The 17,131-nt window shown below is 34.3% G+C and overlaps 1 protein-coding gene across 2 annotated transcripts; it reads left to right on the top strand.

Moving 5' to 3' along the window:
* Positions 1-352: 352 nt before the first annotated feature.
* LOC108204298 (nardilysin-like) lies at positions 353-16,619 on the top strand. Of its 2 annotated transcripts, XM_017373661.2 has the most exons (19): positions 353-740; positions 1,269-1,344; positions 1,438-1,484; positions 1,578-1,690; positions 2,888-2,961; positions 3,082-3,177; positions 3,273-3,392; positions 4,118-4,351; positions 8,879-9,027; positions 9,685-9,841; positions 11,770-11,922; positions 12,366-12,745; positions 13,233-13,382; positions 13,849-14,031; positions 14,843-15,046; positions 15,137-15,243; positions 15,359-15,512; positions 15,679-15,800; positions 16,117-16,619. In XM_017373661.2, exons 1-19 carry the CDS (start codon positions 444-446, stop codon positions 16,358-16,360), a joined length of 3,060 nt encoding a protein of 1,019 aa, XP_017229150.1. In that variant the 5' UTR covers positions 353-443; the 3' UTR covers positions 16,361-16,619. The 2 variants fall into 2 exon arrangements, with proteins under 2 accessions (XP_017229150.1, XP_017229151.1); XM_017373662.2 differs by lacking the exon at positions 353-740 and having other exon boundaries at positions 1,586-1,690.
* The last annotated feature ends 512 nt before the right edge of the window (positions 16,620-17,131 follow it).

The following is a 17,131-nucleotide window of genomic DNA, read 5'->3' as shown; positions in this document are numbered from 1 at the left end:
TGATGAGAGATTGATGTAAGGTATAAAATGAATGGTTGTGATTAGATCTCATATCTCACTAAAAAAGTGGTTCTCACTAGAGCATGACTCTATATATATATATGAGATTAATTTTTATGAACGAGAATACGAGATTATATTCATTATTATATTTGCTTAATAGCACACAAATATGAATATTATTTGTTTATTTTGTATATGTATTTATGGCTTTAAAATTATCAATTTAAGTAACAACAAACATGAAAGAAAATATAAAATTAAATTCATGAATATATTTGTTCATTATTTGTTACTACTTCGTTAAACTAATTTTAGTGGAAAAAATTGGATAAAATTTGGATGTTAACACCGGCAATTGTAATATTTTCTTCTCAGTTTCTTTTCCTAACCTTCTTTGAATATACCCTCGCGTCAGTCTCTTTCCCCTATCTCTCTTTCATATGGCAGTCGGCGGCTGCGCTTTCTCTTCGGATGATATAGTTATAAAATCGCCGACTGATAGACGACTATACAGATATATTCGACTTAACAACGGCTTATGTGGTCTCCTAATCCACGATCCAGATATTTACTCGAATGAATCAATTACAAAAGGGGGTGGTGGTAGTCCAGAAGATGAAGAAATGGACGAGGACAGCGGCGAAGAAGAAGAGGATAGTGAAGAGGACGACGATGTTGATGACGATAATGACAGCGAAGATGACAAGGGGAAGCAAGGCGCATCCCAGTGTAAGAAGGTAATTTCCCCTTCCTCTATATACTTGCACATAAAATTATTGTAATCGTAACAAACAGAGTAAATAATTTTACTGTATGTTCTTGCATTATCTTCTCCATTTCTATTTAGTATGAGATTTTGATTTTGTGCGGATTCTTGATAAAATGTCGCAGAGTTGATTGGATTTAGGTACAATGCTTCAAAATCCTATTGATTTTGGTGAGATTTCAAAAAACTTAAAATACACTGAAAAATGCCACAAAATCCATCATTTTATGAAATGAAAAAAAATCCATCAGCATTTGAATACCATCAGATTTTAATGGATTTTAAACAATCCCAATTGAATACCATCGGATTTTAAAGCATAATTTAAAATCTCAATTGAATACATCAGATTTTGTAGCATAATTTAAAATCCCAATGGAATACCTCAAGATTTTAATGGATTTCAAACAATCCCAATCGAATACCCTCGGATTTCATGAATGTAAAAAAATGCTTTAAAATCCCAATCCAATACACCCCTCTTAATATGCATTTTCAGGCTGCCGCTGCAATGTGCGTTGGTATGGGCAGCTTTTCTGATCCATTGGAGGCCCAGGGCCTTGCCCACTTTCTAGGTTAAAGGCCTGTCTGTCTACTTATTTTCTTTATTGACATCTGCAGCATGTTTATATAATTCTAAATGCTCTACCATTCACTGCTTTTTGTAGAACACATGCTGTTCATGGGCAGTAGTGAATTTCCTGATGAAAACGAGGTGTGTGATAGGATTATCACCAATATTAAATACTATAACTTATTAGTCGGATTCAGAAGCATTTGAAGTTTTATTGATTATTCTCTTTACTAGTATGATAGTTACTTGTCTAAGCATGGAGGCTCTTCAAATGCTTACACAGAAGCAGAGCACACATGTTACCATTTTGAAGTTAAACCAGAGTTTCTAGAGGGTGCTTTGAGAAGGTACTGGTTATTTTTCAAACATTTTTTTTGTTTAATGCGCTGTTATGAAAGATAAACTATGTTTGTGAAACATGGTTGTTACATCGGTAATTTGAAGCGAGCTGATGAACCTCCTGCTAGTCGACTAGTCGATCGGACGTAGTATAGTCATAAAAATATAATTTATAATAAATTAAATATGATATATAAACATTATGTAATGTAGGTTTCTAATTTTTAACACCTTCCACAATGTTTATTTCAGAATCCAAGAAATTAAGAATCAAACACTTGAATAAAATGAGGGAAAAGCGGAAAGAGTTAACAAATAACAACAAAATAAAGTACTTGTGATTATGTAAAATATATAACTATTAACAAATCAATTGTGTGATACTGTGATGTAATCTAATTTGTAATGAAGTATGGTACTGGTAGTTTATGTTATTCATACTTGGCTACGATGTGTCGGACACGACACATACCCCAGTGTGGATTCGAAAAATCTGAAATTTTGGGGGGGGGGACAATGAGAAATTGTCTTATTTTTGGACACAGGTATAGGGACACGACATAATACATTACTAAAAAAAGCATGGGAAATAGATACCTTAGCAAAAGTATCAACCAAAATTAGATTAAATACACATTTATAAAGGATTTTGCAAATTAGTGATTTTCTATGCTTGTTTTTTTTTTTTAATTTTTGCTTCTTTCTTTATGATTTTTTTTTTTGTTTGCATTGTGTATTCAATTAATATGCGGTCTTGAAGTTGGTCAAAGTGTCCACATTTCAACCAAAGGATCCAATACGGATAAGTGTCGTGTCCAAGTGTTGGACACTGGTACAAAAGAGTCAGAGTAACATAGCTAGTAGAGATTGAAAGCTTGAAGTGTATGGATAGATTAGAGCCATTAAGTGTCACTTTGGAACATATCCGATATTTGTATTCTTAAGCCTAAACAAAAACTTAAATCGGCCTACTAATAACTTGCAGAGATAATTGTAATTAATATTATATTATCATATTAAGTGCCCGTGTGTGTGTCGTAAGTAAATATGATTATGATATTTCTACAATATTTATCTATATGTAATAGTTTGAAATTACATATCAACAGATTTTTGTTCTTGCTCTTTGTTTCCAATATCATCGCTTTTTTCATACTCCAAAAAAAGAGTTTTTAGAGATTTATGTAATTATTCATTTTTAACAGGTTTTCTCAGTTCTTTATATCACCTTTAGTTAAAGCTGAAGCCATGGAAAGGGAACTACTAGCTGTTGATTCAGGTTTCAATTTTATCTTCATATTTTAACAGAAATATCATTTTTATCTTTAAAATTGCTTCTTTTTTTCTTATATTGTTTCTTCACTAATATTTGTGTATTACATGCAACAAACTGGTGCAGAATATAACCAGGTACTGCAAAATGATTCTTGTCGCCTACAACAACTTCAGTGTCATACAGCAACATCTGGTCACCCTTTAAATCAATTTTTTTGGGGTAGGTGACACTTTTGGCGTGTTGTCTCGTCTAGGTTTTATATTATAAGATATTATGATGCAGTAATTGACTATACTAATTCTTTTTGGCGGAAGGTAATAAAAAGAGTTTGGGGGATGCTATGGAGAAGGGAATCAATTTGCGTGAACAGATTTTGAAATTATACGGCGATTATTATCAGGGTGAATTAATGAAGCTAGTTATCATAGGAGGAGGTGAGTTTGTCTTGTGATGTCTCGTTTGTTTGTTGTGTTTTCAATTTGGCTGTTGCAGCCTTATTTCCTCCATATTTTTGTGTTCATTATTTAGGCTGACCGGCTATGGTGAGTGAAATTGACGTGTCACTTTTTCTGCCAACTACATGTTTATAATATATACTTGTTCAAATAGTTTACAATGGAGTATTGTAAATAAAGGTAGTTCCTTCGGAAATTCTAAGGCCCCTGCTTAGCGATTAGGAGTTAGTTATTAGCAAATTGAATTAACTGTTTTGACTAGGATATTGTATTAGTTGTTTTGTCCAGCGGATTGTGTTTTGAATGGAAGGTGAACAATTGTTTTAAAATAGTTTGTACTTTAACCAAGGTCGTTTTTGAATGGAAGGTGAACAATTGTTTTAAAATAGTTTGTACTTTAAGCAAGGTCGTAAAAGATAAAAATCGGTTTGACTCGGTTGTGTTCGAGAACAATGAGTACTTGAAAATTGGAGAGTACTCGGAATGAGTATCGGAGGACTATCGGGATTCATTTTTTTCTCATATTTAAGTTTATTACAATCAAATTTTAGGGTACAAGTGTTTAAACTTGAAACTTAATAATATTAGTTGTTCTTTGGAGTCCACAAAATATTGGAGTATTAGAGTCCAAAATTGGATAAAATTTTGATATAGTCATTTTGATTTTAATTTGTTTTGTTTTAAAATATTTTAAAATTCTGCAGAAGCGCTGGATGTACTGGAAAGTTGGGTCCTCGAACTTTTTGGCAAAGTGAAGAGTGGAGTTGCACCGAAACATGACTCCAGATTAGGAATTCCAATTTGGACACCTGGTAAACTCTATCGGATAGAAGCTGTTAAAGATATTCATATGCTTGATGTATCATGGACATTGCCCAGTCTCCGCAAAGACTACATGAAGAAATCAGAAGATTACCTGGCTCATCTTCTTGGGCATGGTAATTTTATGCTTGCCTACATTAACATGGAGTATTAATACATTTATACTTTTTTTTAGGGGGTACATGGTAGCTTTAATTAACTTGACGCCAATCTATTGATGGTTTTGGCACTTAATAGGGTTATTGTTTGATTAACTTTGCCAACTGAAATTGATCTTTTCCTGACCATCTCTAAAATGCTTCGAGGGATATGTGTGCTTAGATAATTTGATAAAGTGAATTAACAAGGCTGGGGCATACTTAAGAAATTGGTATTCGATTTATATTATTTTGCCTATTTTTTTATTGGCATATGTATTCCATCCCTCTTGGTCATTCCATCTGTCTTTATATCTTTACTCATGAAATATCATCCAGGTGTTTGATGTGAACTTGTCTGCCACATTCTATAGTAGTTAGTCGTTACCTATCAGTGTCGTCATTTTTAGTTAATTTAGTATTTCTTGTAGAAAAGATCATGTTAATGTTTAGTATACTCCTCTTTTAAAATTGATTATGTCTATGAGTTCCTTCTAAAGTTAAAGAAAATATATTTGTTATGTGGGAGCAAATAATGGAGTGGGTTTTAATCCATAGACCGTAGTTTAACAAATGTATTGCATGATTTGTATTGCTTTTGAGATGGAGAGGGGGCATGCTTGACGTAAGCATATCAGGTCACTTTGACATCTGGTAATGTTTATATTACTTGGACTCTAAAAATCTTAAAAATTAAGGACACTGGGCATTGTCCAAAATTTGAGCAAGGGTACGGCAGTTGGGGACACGACATAATATACTAGTAAAAGTTATATTATTACAAAGAGTTATACGGATATATTATTTCAACTTTAAGTTTGCTTTACAAAAAAAACTGAAGGATAATACACAGACACACAAAACAGAATTTTAATAAAATAAATTTAATTTAAACAATAGTTTTTTATTTTTCAAATTGCTAGAAACAAATTTTAAGCTTTTCTTTTTATTTAATGAGTTGTAAAATATCCTAACGTATATGTTTATGAGACAATTGAACTTCCAAGATTGTTTTTTTATAATTATAAGTTACTTTGGGACGTAGTTTTACATCACTTTCTAAAGTAATCGGTTCACAAGGTTCACATATATCATTGTTCGGTGCATATCAAAAGATAAACTGAAGTGTGTCATCTTATAACTTGTGGCTGTAAATCTTACCTGCTTGATTTGCACACTATTTTCTTCCCTCTTCTAATTAAGATGTATCATTTTTATATGAATGGCTTGAATCGACAATACCTGTTCAAAAATATCAAGCTAACTTGCAATTTTTCTAACAACCGCAACGAAAGTTGAATTTTCAGCAAGTTCGTAAGAATTCCGCACCTTTTTCCATGTTGCTGGAGTAATGGAGGGTACCTTAAACTTCTACGTGCTTAGGGAGCAAGTGTTGTATTCCTGTATATGCTCCTCTTGTTATATTTGAAGTGCCTCCCTTGTTATATTATAAATAGTGCAGACAGAATCTGTTTAACACAAATATTTACTTTTTTGCTTTTTTTTGTGTTAATCATTGATTTCCTATATGCAAACACACACAATATATATATATATATATATATATATATATATATATATATATATATCCTACTCTTGTACAAACTTCTTATTGTACAAACATACAAACTAGTGATTATGACAATAATATTTAGTGATTAGCAGTTTTTAGTCTCTAACAACTTCATCTCCACTTCCATCTTCACCAACCCCATCTCCACTTCCTTCAGCTCCGAATTCGCAGTCACCTCCGTCATCACCACATCCAGCTCCATGCCCGCCCCGCCCCCTCCATAACCACCACCTCCATGTCCACCTTCATTATTTTTATCACCACCAAATCCACCCCCACCTAGCTCCACCTTTGTCTCCACCTTCACCATCATCACCTCCAGCCTCACCTCCGTCGCCTGAAATCACAGCCCCATCATGTTGTAACTGTCACCCGGTTCTGTTCTGTACTCGATGTTTCACAAATTTTTAAAATGATAATCACTAATTTATACGGCACAAATCACTAATTTGCAAAGCGAAAATCACTAAAGTATATAGTAGAAAATCCCGAATTCTGCAGCAACTTTCTTCGTCGACGGGACTAAATGGAATTGCACAGCTTTTGCCTCTGCCATTATCATGGCACCACCACCGTTGACACCTCATCACCAACATCACCACTGCCAAAACATAGCATCATCAAACATCAAAAGCACCATAGCTTCATCACTAAATTATATCAATATGTGTGTATCTATCTCGATGGGAACAAAATCCAATTGTAGCAAATTATATTAGTTTATAGCGTGGCAAGTTGAGAAAAAAACAGAGGTGAGAGAGACGAGAAGAGAGAGAAAGCAGACCTGAGTAAAGAAAGAATGAATAAACTACTGTGTATCAGAGTTATGTTATTTTTATATATGGTTTGTAGTTTGTACTTTAAAATTGGTTTGTATTTGAGCACCTCCCTATATATATATATATATATATATATATACATATATATACATATATATATATATATATATAAAAGGTGGTGCTTAAATGAGAACCCCACATAATATGAGATATGAGATCTAATCTCAGTCCTCCATTTTATATTTATCTTCAACTCACAGCCGCATGATTTGGAAAAGGATTTACAGCGCTTGTTACATAAGGCATATATCTCCATCCGCCATTTATTCAACCCACCTCCTGTAGTCATATCTAATCAACCCCAATTATAAATACATAATTTCTTCACCTCTCTACAGCCTCCATTACTCTCTTCTCTTTACACCTATTCTACAGCATCCATTACTCTCTTCTCTTTACACCTATACATACACACAGTTTGTATGTATATATTGTAGAATCAATGGGGTGGATAGAAGGGGTGGTGGAGGAGTGGACGTGCCGATGTGGGGAGGAGTACAAGTGGAGAGATGGCTCGCGGGTGGGAGGCGGTGGTTGAGTTGGAGTTATGGTGAGGGATGAAACTGGGGCTGTGGAGGCGATGCGAGATGAAAGAGAATGGAGAGATAAGGGGCGATTGAAGGAGGTGGAACTGCTGAGCTGCTGAGCGGCGACGACAGAGGGTGAAGTCGGCGTCGGACAGAGTGAATGGAGGGTGCGGAAATGATGTGGTGATTTATGTTTTTACGGTGGTGATTTTTGTTTTCTGGTGCTGATTTTGCTTTGTAGTTGGTGATTTTTCAAATTTTGGGGGTCTATAGATGGTGGTGGTGGTTTGTAGATGGTGGTGATGTGGTGATTTTCGTTTTCTGATAGTGATTTTCATTTTTCAGCGGTGATTTTTATTTTTCTGGTGGTCGGCGGAGGTGGTGTGGCCGGAAATGGTGGTCGGCGGTGGTTGGAGGTGGCAGGTGGTGGAATTAGAATAAAGATGGTGATAAAATATTTAAAAATTAATGTATGGTGAGAGATTGATATAAGGTATAAAATTGTGTGGCTGAGATTAGATCTCATATCTCACAATAAGAGTGGTTCTCATTTGAGCATGACCTTATATATATATATATATATATATATATATATATATATATATATATATATATATATATATATATATATATATATATATATATATATATATATATATATATATATATATACGGTTTTTCTAGTGTGTGCCCATGGGCACACAATAAGCACAAAATTTGATAGTTTTTCTATGTTTTGATTGGCTTACACTCCTTTAATAATGATGGCCCCCTGCATTCACACCAACCACATTACCACACCAATAAAAACACACCAAATTTATGAGTTTCCGTGCTTAGCATGTGCCCATGGGCACACACTAGACAAACCCATATATATATTATCATGGTATCGGTGTGGTTTTGTGTATGTTGATCTTTATTGGATTTTTCCATGTGAAAGTCAAAGTATTCGGAGGGAAAGTTGAGTTCAACTTTTTTAACGTGTAGCGCCTTGAACAAAATCCAATTAAGCCAAGAATCACATGTCACCCACGCGCTTTTCAGTGCAAATCGCATGGGACAGTTTTCAGTAGTTTCCGTCTTTCACACCTCCTTTCTGGAAAGGTGGACTACTTTGTTCCAAGTTGGGTGAGTTCTAAGATTGTTTCCCTTTTGGACACTAAGGGTATGCTCATTGGGTCCTTGTGATCCACAGGGAAGTGTTTTTTGAGTGAAGAGGCTTGTTAAGATGGAGCAAATGCATAGCATAAGCACATGGGATCACTATTACATCATGGCACTGTAGCAAGCTTAGGTAGCAACTGAACAAATTTTCTATTCCTATACAAGAGGCTGTGCCTCCACTAATATGAATTAGAGAAGTTGACAAATTGTATATATAGATATATACACACTGTTTTGCCTTCTCTTTGTGTTTAATCACTGATTTCCTATCTACAAGATACACACGTATTTATTATTTACCCTTCTTCAGTCTTCTATCTTTTTCTTGTGCTAATGCTTAAGCCACATTACTAGATAGACATATACCTGATCTTCAATAATCAACCCCTTTTTTCTTTAGAGGGCAAAGGAAGCTTGCATTATCTTCTGAAGGCTAAAGGATGGGCAACATCTATATCTGCTGGGGTTGGAGATGAAGGAACGCACAAGTCTTCAATAGCGTACATATTTGGCATGTCTATACATCTCACTGACTCTGGCCTGGAAAAGGTAGTTTTTTTTTTTTTATTGTATCTTATTATTATGCAACCAGAAATAGTTGTTTTTACATAAACTTCTGTCTGGAACTGATGCGCGCCGATGCTTCTTCGTGGACACTTACATGGTAGCTAATTATTTTATTGTAGAAGAACTTCTGAAGTTGAGAGAGTATTGAAAGGAGTCATATACTTATCTATGTATCGCCAAATTGAATATCAAATACTGGACTGTATACGAGATCTCTTGGTAATATATTTAAGTTTCATCTTGTTGGGACAAGTGAACTATTTAAAAAGGAGCTAAACCTCAATTTCTTCTCAGTAAATAATAGGACTAAAAAAGAATTAGCAAAACAACAAACTATAAAGGACTAAGACACAGGTATATATCTCTTTTGATAACTTTAAATATAATGAAGTAATGAACTACTTATAGAGGACCAAAACCTAAAGTTCTGCTTATCAAACTGTAAAGCCAAAAGAAACTAGAAAATACCTGGATATATATTTCCTGATGTCTTTAACAGTAGTCATAGGTGACCCACTACACCATAGCTTAGGTAGTGCATCTATGTTTTGCAATTGTTTTACATGTCATCATTAAATATCTCTTGCTTAATAGTGTTCTGATATATGTTTCCTTTAACTGGTGCTGTCAATGGGATAGATCTATGAGATCATTGGTTTTGTTTATCAATACATTAAACTCTTGCGCCAAGTTTCTCCCCAAAAATGGATTTTTAAGGAACTTCAAGATATCGGAAATATGGAATTTAGATTTGCTGAGGAGCAACCTCAAGATGACTATGCTTCTGAACTCGCAGGTTATTTCTTCTTTCAAAATTGATTTCACTTGTCTAGAAATAATTTCACTTTCTAAAAGTTGAGTGAATAGTAGTCAGTAAAGACTATAATATATTTTTTTTCTTCATGCCTTGATATTTTTTGGGTAACGTGAGACTTGTTCTTTCCTGGCTAAGTGCTCCTTAGGTATTGAATTTGAAGGTGGTGATAACATGATGATTGTTTCACTTTATTAGTTAATTACAGATGAGAGGTGATAGTTTATGAAAAAGGAATTAGATTCTTCATCTATTGTGTAGTTGACTATCTAATACCATAGTGCTGACTTGTAACCTTAAGAAATGGAACATTTGTGCCATAGTTCGTGGAATTCGTATGGGCACATCAGCATCCCATGCTGCCAATGAATATAAGTTGGAAGCTAGCCCAAAAATATTAAGGTCAGGTTCACCCCACGCATTGCAAATATTAGACATGTAATGATATTGGTACCTGAATGTCTCTATAGTCTGTAATGTAGAACCTCAGCCTTGCTCTCGTGACTCTTGCTGACAACAGCAGATAGCTGAGATCAAACTTGCCTCTTTGCAAGGTGTGGTCTTACGCTTTCAATACATCAGTACTTCATCATATGTACTTATTTGAATAAATGTAAATATATAAATTTTAATGATGGCAAAAGACAAATTTAGAAAAATAGATGTTACGTTTATGGAAGTGATACAGAAGATGGTGTTTTACATTTTCTCTCACTCACATACTTCCTACATAATACTTTATCTGATATATTGGGAATTTTTTCTGAAATGTTGTGTTCTAGAGCTTTCTTTGATCTCTATTTAGCCCCATAAAATATCAGAAAACCAAATATTCGGAAAAGAAAAAACTGGCGATGTGAGACAGATTTAGCTGCACTAATAATAGGTGCTGCTAGCTTGAGAAGAGAGTGATTCAACTTGTTTTTGATGACTTGCATCTTGTTTTTTTTATAAAAGTATCTAGACAGTGCTGCATTTTTCAAGCAGCCGGCCGGGATTTTCAGTTAAGTAAGATTATTAAACCCTTGCCGAGATAAAGAAAGTTAAGATGGTGTTAATGAAAAGGGGAACATCAGAACATGTGTCACAAAATGTTCTGAAGAAACTACATCTCATTGATTTTGTGTCAGTGCTAAAGCTATAATTACAGAAACTGGTCGGCTTTCATACCATATGTCACAAGATGTCCTGAAGAAACTGGATCACGTTAATTTTGCTGTCAGTGCTAAGGCTATAATTACAGAAACTGGTCCGCTTTCATACTATAATAAGTGGAGTATTCTCATTCAGCAGCCTAGAATATTGTTTTTAACTAACACAGTACATGTAACCTGCTTACAACATTTTTTTACCCATTAGTACTGACTACTGATGTAACCTACTTTTAAGAATTGCTGTTAGTATCATATTAAGTATTGATAGTGCAATACTATGGTAGGGTTACTATGGTCTTTTCACAAAGAAAGTTCGTTACAGGACTAGTAGTAGTATATATAGATGCTGAGTTTGTACTTCTCATTATGTTTGAGCAATTATCAGAAAATGAAATTCCTTTTCCACCAACACTTTCTCTCTCTAGGTATTTATCTCGTTTTTCTCTCTATGGCTGAATTCTGTGCTTTTCTTCTCTCAAGCTATTCTCTCTGCTGTTCTTATCTCTAAACTCTGTTAATCTCTGTATTTCTAGCTGTTATCTTCCCTTAAGATAAACTAAAACACCGAAAACACTTGTTATTGTTATAATTTTGTACTGTCAGGCAACAATTCCTGACACCTGCTTGGAATTTTATCGTTGCATAGAGACATCTTTTTTTATCATGTAGCAAATACGCTGCCAAACACATTTTGGTACCTTATTTATTTTGTCTAATTGTTGATAACCTAATTTATCATTACTTTGTTCCTCACAGAGAATCTGCTTATTTATCCACCAGAGGACGTTATCTGTGGAGATTATTCTTACAAGATTTGGGATGTTGATATGATCAAATATGTTTTGGGGTTCTTCACACCAGACAACATGAGAACTGATGTAATATCAAAGAAGCTTCAGAGCTCACAAAGTATTCTCCTTCCTCTCTCGTTTAAAAATAAGAGTGCACAGTTTATTATCTGTGTTTTGTATGATTGGTTAATGTGTCTAAGGTGGCATATATTCTGGTGTACGAAGGTTGACTTTAGTGGGTTCTGTTTTAAAGTTTGTCTATCTATATTACTTCCGTAGTATTCTATCATTTTTTATTATTCTTCTAAAGAAATTAAGATAAAAGCAACGACAAATTGTGTGGTCCACCATCCAACCCTCTATTTAAGTTTCTATAGCATATCTTGTACATGCTATTGCCATCGTTACTTTTTCTACTTTTTCTAACTGACAAGTAATCTGCGAATGTTAGGGTTTTCATATTATCACCATTTGTTTTGAGTTCAGTGTTGCTTACAACTTCCCTTAAGAATCTGGAATCATGGCCTAATTAACCGTTACACGTCTTTTTTATCGTTTCAGAATTTAGTTGTGAGCCATGGTTTGGATCACAATATGTGGAGGAAGATATTTCTCCGAGGCTAATGGAAATGTGGAGGGATCCTCCAGCAATTGATATTTCTTTACATCTGCCTGCAAGAAATGAGTTCATTCCTACTGATTTTTCTATTCGTGCTTGTAAGACCTCTGATGATACTACTTGCAATCCATTCCCAGTATGTATACTTGACGAAGAATTACTGAAGTTCTGGTACAAGCTTGATAAGACTTTTAAACTTCCTCGTGCAAATGCATATTTTCGCATCACATTAAAGGGAGCGTGTAATCATTTGAAGAATTATCTGTTGAGTGAATTGTTCATTCACCTTCTCAGGGATGAGCTAAATGAGATTATTTATCAGGCAAGTCATTTGAACATCAAATATATATTCATCTTGGACATGCATGCATGACCACTCTAATTTATGCAAAAGTTTAATTTGTTTTTAATTCATGTGGCTTTGAGATCTTGATGATTGTGCATGATGCTGCGCATAAAATTAATAGTTTAATTTGTTTACAATTTATCATACCTTTAAAGAATATGGTTAATGTAATTTATTGGGAATTTTATCTGTATAAGATATGCAAATTGCTAGAAATGTTTTATTTAGGTTATAATAGTAGAGTAATGTAATAACCAAGCCTATTTATTTTATATTTTTATTCAATAAATACATGTTTGATATTCTTGTCTCGCATCATTGCATGTTAGGGGTTAGTAATCAGATGCATCGTCTTCAGTTAGGTGTTTTCTCTGATTTGGGGTTAACATTGCAATATGTTTTATCCAAATTTCTTCTACTTTTATTTGATTTTTCAATACTAATAAAAACTTTATGCATGCAGGCTAGTGTGGCAAAGTTAGAAACTTCTGTATCTCTTCATAGCGACAAGTTGGAGTTCAAGGTGTATGGCTTTAATGATAAGCTTCCAGTTATTCTGTCTAGAGTTTTGTCGATTACTAAATCTTTTGTGCCAAGAGATGATCGTTTCAAGGTATGCACAGAACTTTACACAGCATGCTTGGCTTCATCTTGTGTCCATACGATACCATTCAGTTTTCACATTTAATATGATACTTTAATTGTCTACATTCATTCAAACTAAAAATGGCAGTATTGACTGATTGCAAAATTGTATGTAATGTGCTACCTGTGAATCATGCTCCCACTATAATTTACAATGTTCTTGACCTTGTCATATGGTTTGCGTATCTTCTGGTGATCTGATATTCTACTTGATATATAGAAGCACTCTCTCAGAGTCTCAGTTAGAAAATCTTTAAGTTCAGTTTCTCATGCTGCAATGCTTGGATAAATTATGGTATGTCTAATATAGTGGAAAGAATTGTTTCTGCAAATGAAAGTTATCTTTCATGTCAGACACGATAGAGTATATTAGGAATTACACCTGATCTCAAGTTAGTGCATGTTATATCCTCGATGTTGACTGGAATTTTCAGGTTATTAAAGAGAATTTGGAAAGGACTTTGAGGAACACCAACATGAAACCACTTAATCATTCATCATATCTGAGGCTTCAAGTCCTTTGTCAGAGTTTCTGGGATGTAGATGAGAAGCTGAAATTACTGGATCATATTTCTGTTTCTGATGTGAGAGCTTTTATTCCTGAGCTCCTTTCCCAGGTGCGCAAGTGTTAAATTCATCCTTGACTACATGATCAGCCCTGTTTACTAAGTAATAACTAAATTAATATAACAGTACAAGTAGAATAGGTCAAAATAATCTTTTACATGACAGACAGTTATATAAAGTGCGTAATTTATTCATATTCTAGGTTACAATAATAACCGTATTCAGTAGTCAAGGCTAGAGATGTACAAAATATACAAAGCCCAAAATCCTTTAATTATGGGCTTTTTATGCATCTCTAATCAGACTATTTAAATTGTAAAGATTGTAGTCACGCATATGTAATCAGTATTATTAGTGGGCTTTTTAATATTATAATAAAATATGGCCCACCAGGCTCTTTTGTGCATCTCTAAGCGGACAAGTGTTATTAGACCCTCAATTAATTGATGGCTTGAGCAAGATGTGAAGCACTCTCTCCCATTGCCTAAACTGATTGCCAGGTAATCCCCTAAGGCTAAGGTAAGGCTTGGCCGGAGAGAAAGGTAGCTTGACGGACAGTCATTCTATAATAATAAGTGTGAAATTTATGCAGTATGTTGCTTAAAGGAATTAACATCGGGAATATTATAGTGGTAGTCAGTTATATTTAAAAAAATGTCAAAGAAAATTGATATGTTGATATTAAAAATCTGTGTGTTGTAGTGTTGTAGTCTTGTAGTAAGATAACAGTTTTTCTTTACCTGGAAAGTAGATTAGTATTCAATATTACATTGACATTGGTATCTTAATACCTTGATATCTACTCTTAAATGAATATATAACAATACATACTCCCATGTCATTTTTATCTGTTATATGCAGTTGTATATTGAAGGACTGTGTCATGGAAATTTGCTTGAAGAAGAGGCACTGAACATATCAAACATATTTAAAAGTTACTTTCCTGTAAAAACTCTTCCATTTGAGATGAGACATAAAGAGAGTGTGATGTGTCTATCTTCTGGTTCGAATCTGGTTAGGGATGACAAAGTGAAAAATAAGCTTGAACCGAACTCTGTGGTTGAGGTAATTGAATATTGACCCCTGAAAGGATAATGTCAGGCATGACTCTTTCAGCTCTGTTCATGATTGTATGTTCATTTGGCTTTCTTGCAGCTATATTTTCAAATTGAACCAGAATCAGAGACAGACCTACCCAGATTGAAAGCACTTATATCTCTCTTTGATGAAATTGTGGAAGAGCCACTTTTTAACCAGCTCAGGTGTGGATAAAATAATCCCTCATTACAGATAATCTTTGTGTTAGAGGAGTTTTTCATTTTAGAAGGACAGAAAAACTTCATTTAATTTGACAACGCATTTTGCTTGTCGATGTAGGACAAAAGAACAGCTTGGTTATGTTGTTGATTGTAGTCCACGAGTGACTTATCGCATATTGGGTTTCTGTTTTCGTGTTCAATCTTCTGAGTACAACCCCATCCACTTGCAAGGGAGAATTGATGAATTCATTAATAGCCTTGAGAATTTGTTGGTAAGCATCCAAGTTTCTTCAGTTTCCCCTGTATCCTTTGTACTTGGCTAATTTCTTCTTGCTTCAGTATCCACTGTTCTGTGCAGCGAGAATTGCAGTTTATAACTATCAGTTGCAAAATAAAAAAGTAAATTATAGTGATGTGGAACCTTTGTATAAATTGCAGAATGGACTTGATGACGAATCATTTATGAATTACAAAAGTGGCTTAATGGCTAAGCTTCTTGAGAAGGATCCTTCTCTTGCCTACGAAACAAATCGTTTTTGGGGTCAGATTGTTGATCAAAGGTACAACTTGTTGTCGTCTGTAATCAATATTAATCAGATGTAGACAATTTTGCTGTTCAAATAGATATAGAGCACAAACCTACGATTCATTGATCCTGGTGTCATGAACATATGCATTATTCTTTTTAGTGATGTCAAGGAATATGTGCTTGGGTCATTTTACCTTGAGGTTGCTCTAGTTGTAAGATTCTTACAAAATTTAATACGAATGATCATTATCAGGGGATTTCTTTTGGGGCAATCTGAGTGAAATTAATGTTAATTAGCAATCTCTTTGATAGTTCATTTTGCTTATGAGGTACCATTAAAATGTCAGGTATATGTTTGACTTGTCTGAGAAGGAAGCACTTGAACTGGAGAGCATTCGCAAGTGTGATGTTGTTGACTGGTATAAAACATATCTGAGACAGGCATCTCCAAAGTGTCGGAGGCTCGCTGTTCGACTCTGGGGCTGCAACACTAACTGGGAAGATTCTGATGCACAAATAATATCAGTGCAATCTATTCCAGACATTGTAGATTTTAAAAAATTGTCTACGTTCTATCCAGCTATTTGTTGAAAATTACTGTCTGTTCTCCAAACGTAGAGTATCAAGTGCAGGTTGTACCTATTAAAGTCGATGTCTTAACAGCCAAGGAGTATGGACTTAGTTTCCGAGAAGAGAAATGAGGTGAGGTGGCATGACAGACGGTATTGAACAATTATAAGAAAGTGTTTCTTATTATGTTCAATTGCAATTTGAGTGAGAAATATTACATTATTATATATTGTTGACCATTTTTATAAAATTTGTGGTGTCCTGAGCGATCAGTTGCATATATGGGGTATGTATGATTAATAAATTTTCATTGAATATTTCACCAGAGTTGGGGTGATGCATCTAGGGTTCAGGGAGTTTGAGTCTAGGATTTAGGGTTTCAAGTTTTATTTATTTATTTTTTTTTTTGGGGGGGGGGGGCTGGTTTTTGGGTTTCGGGTTTGGGCTTGGATGTTCGGGTTCAGTTCTCTTGATTACATGCATGAGTACTGTCAAGATTTTTTAGATTTGAAAGCGTATAATCATTATCTTAAACGGCTGAAAATGAAAATGAGGAAGTTGGTCATGATTCATGGTGACAATAGTTTTTTTTTGATTTTTTTTTTTGACTAATGGTGACAATAGTTAATAATTCAATTCTGTATAGTTGAAAAGGATATGTGCAACTCTATTCTAAGGATTATCGAAGGCGGTCAAAATAAAAACTTTTCAATGTGCTTGGAATTTGGAAGGAAGAAATATCTAAGAAATAGTATACTAGTAATTGGTGCATTTATTAATTATTTTAAACTT

This window comes from Daucus carota, chromosome 1, assembly GCF_001625215.2.
Source record: "Daucus carota subsp. sativus chromosome 1, DH1 v3.0, whole genome shotgun sequence".
Classification (NCBI taxonomy): Eukaryota; Viridiplantae; Streptophyta; class Magnoliopsida; order Apiales; family Apiaceae; genus Daucus; species Daucus carota.
The sequence above is the reverse complement of the archived record's forward strand: the minus strand, read 5'-3'. Positions and strand labels throughout refer to the sequence as shown.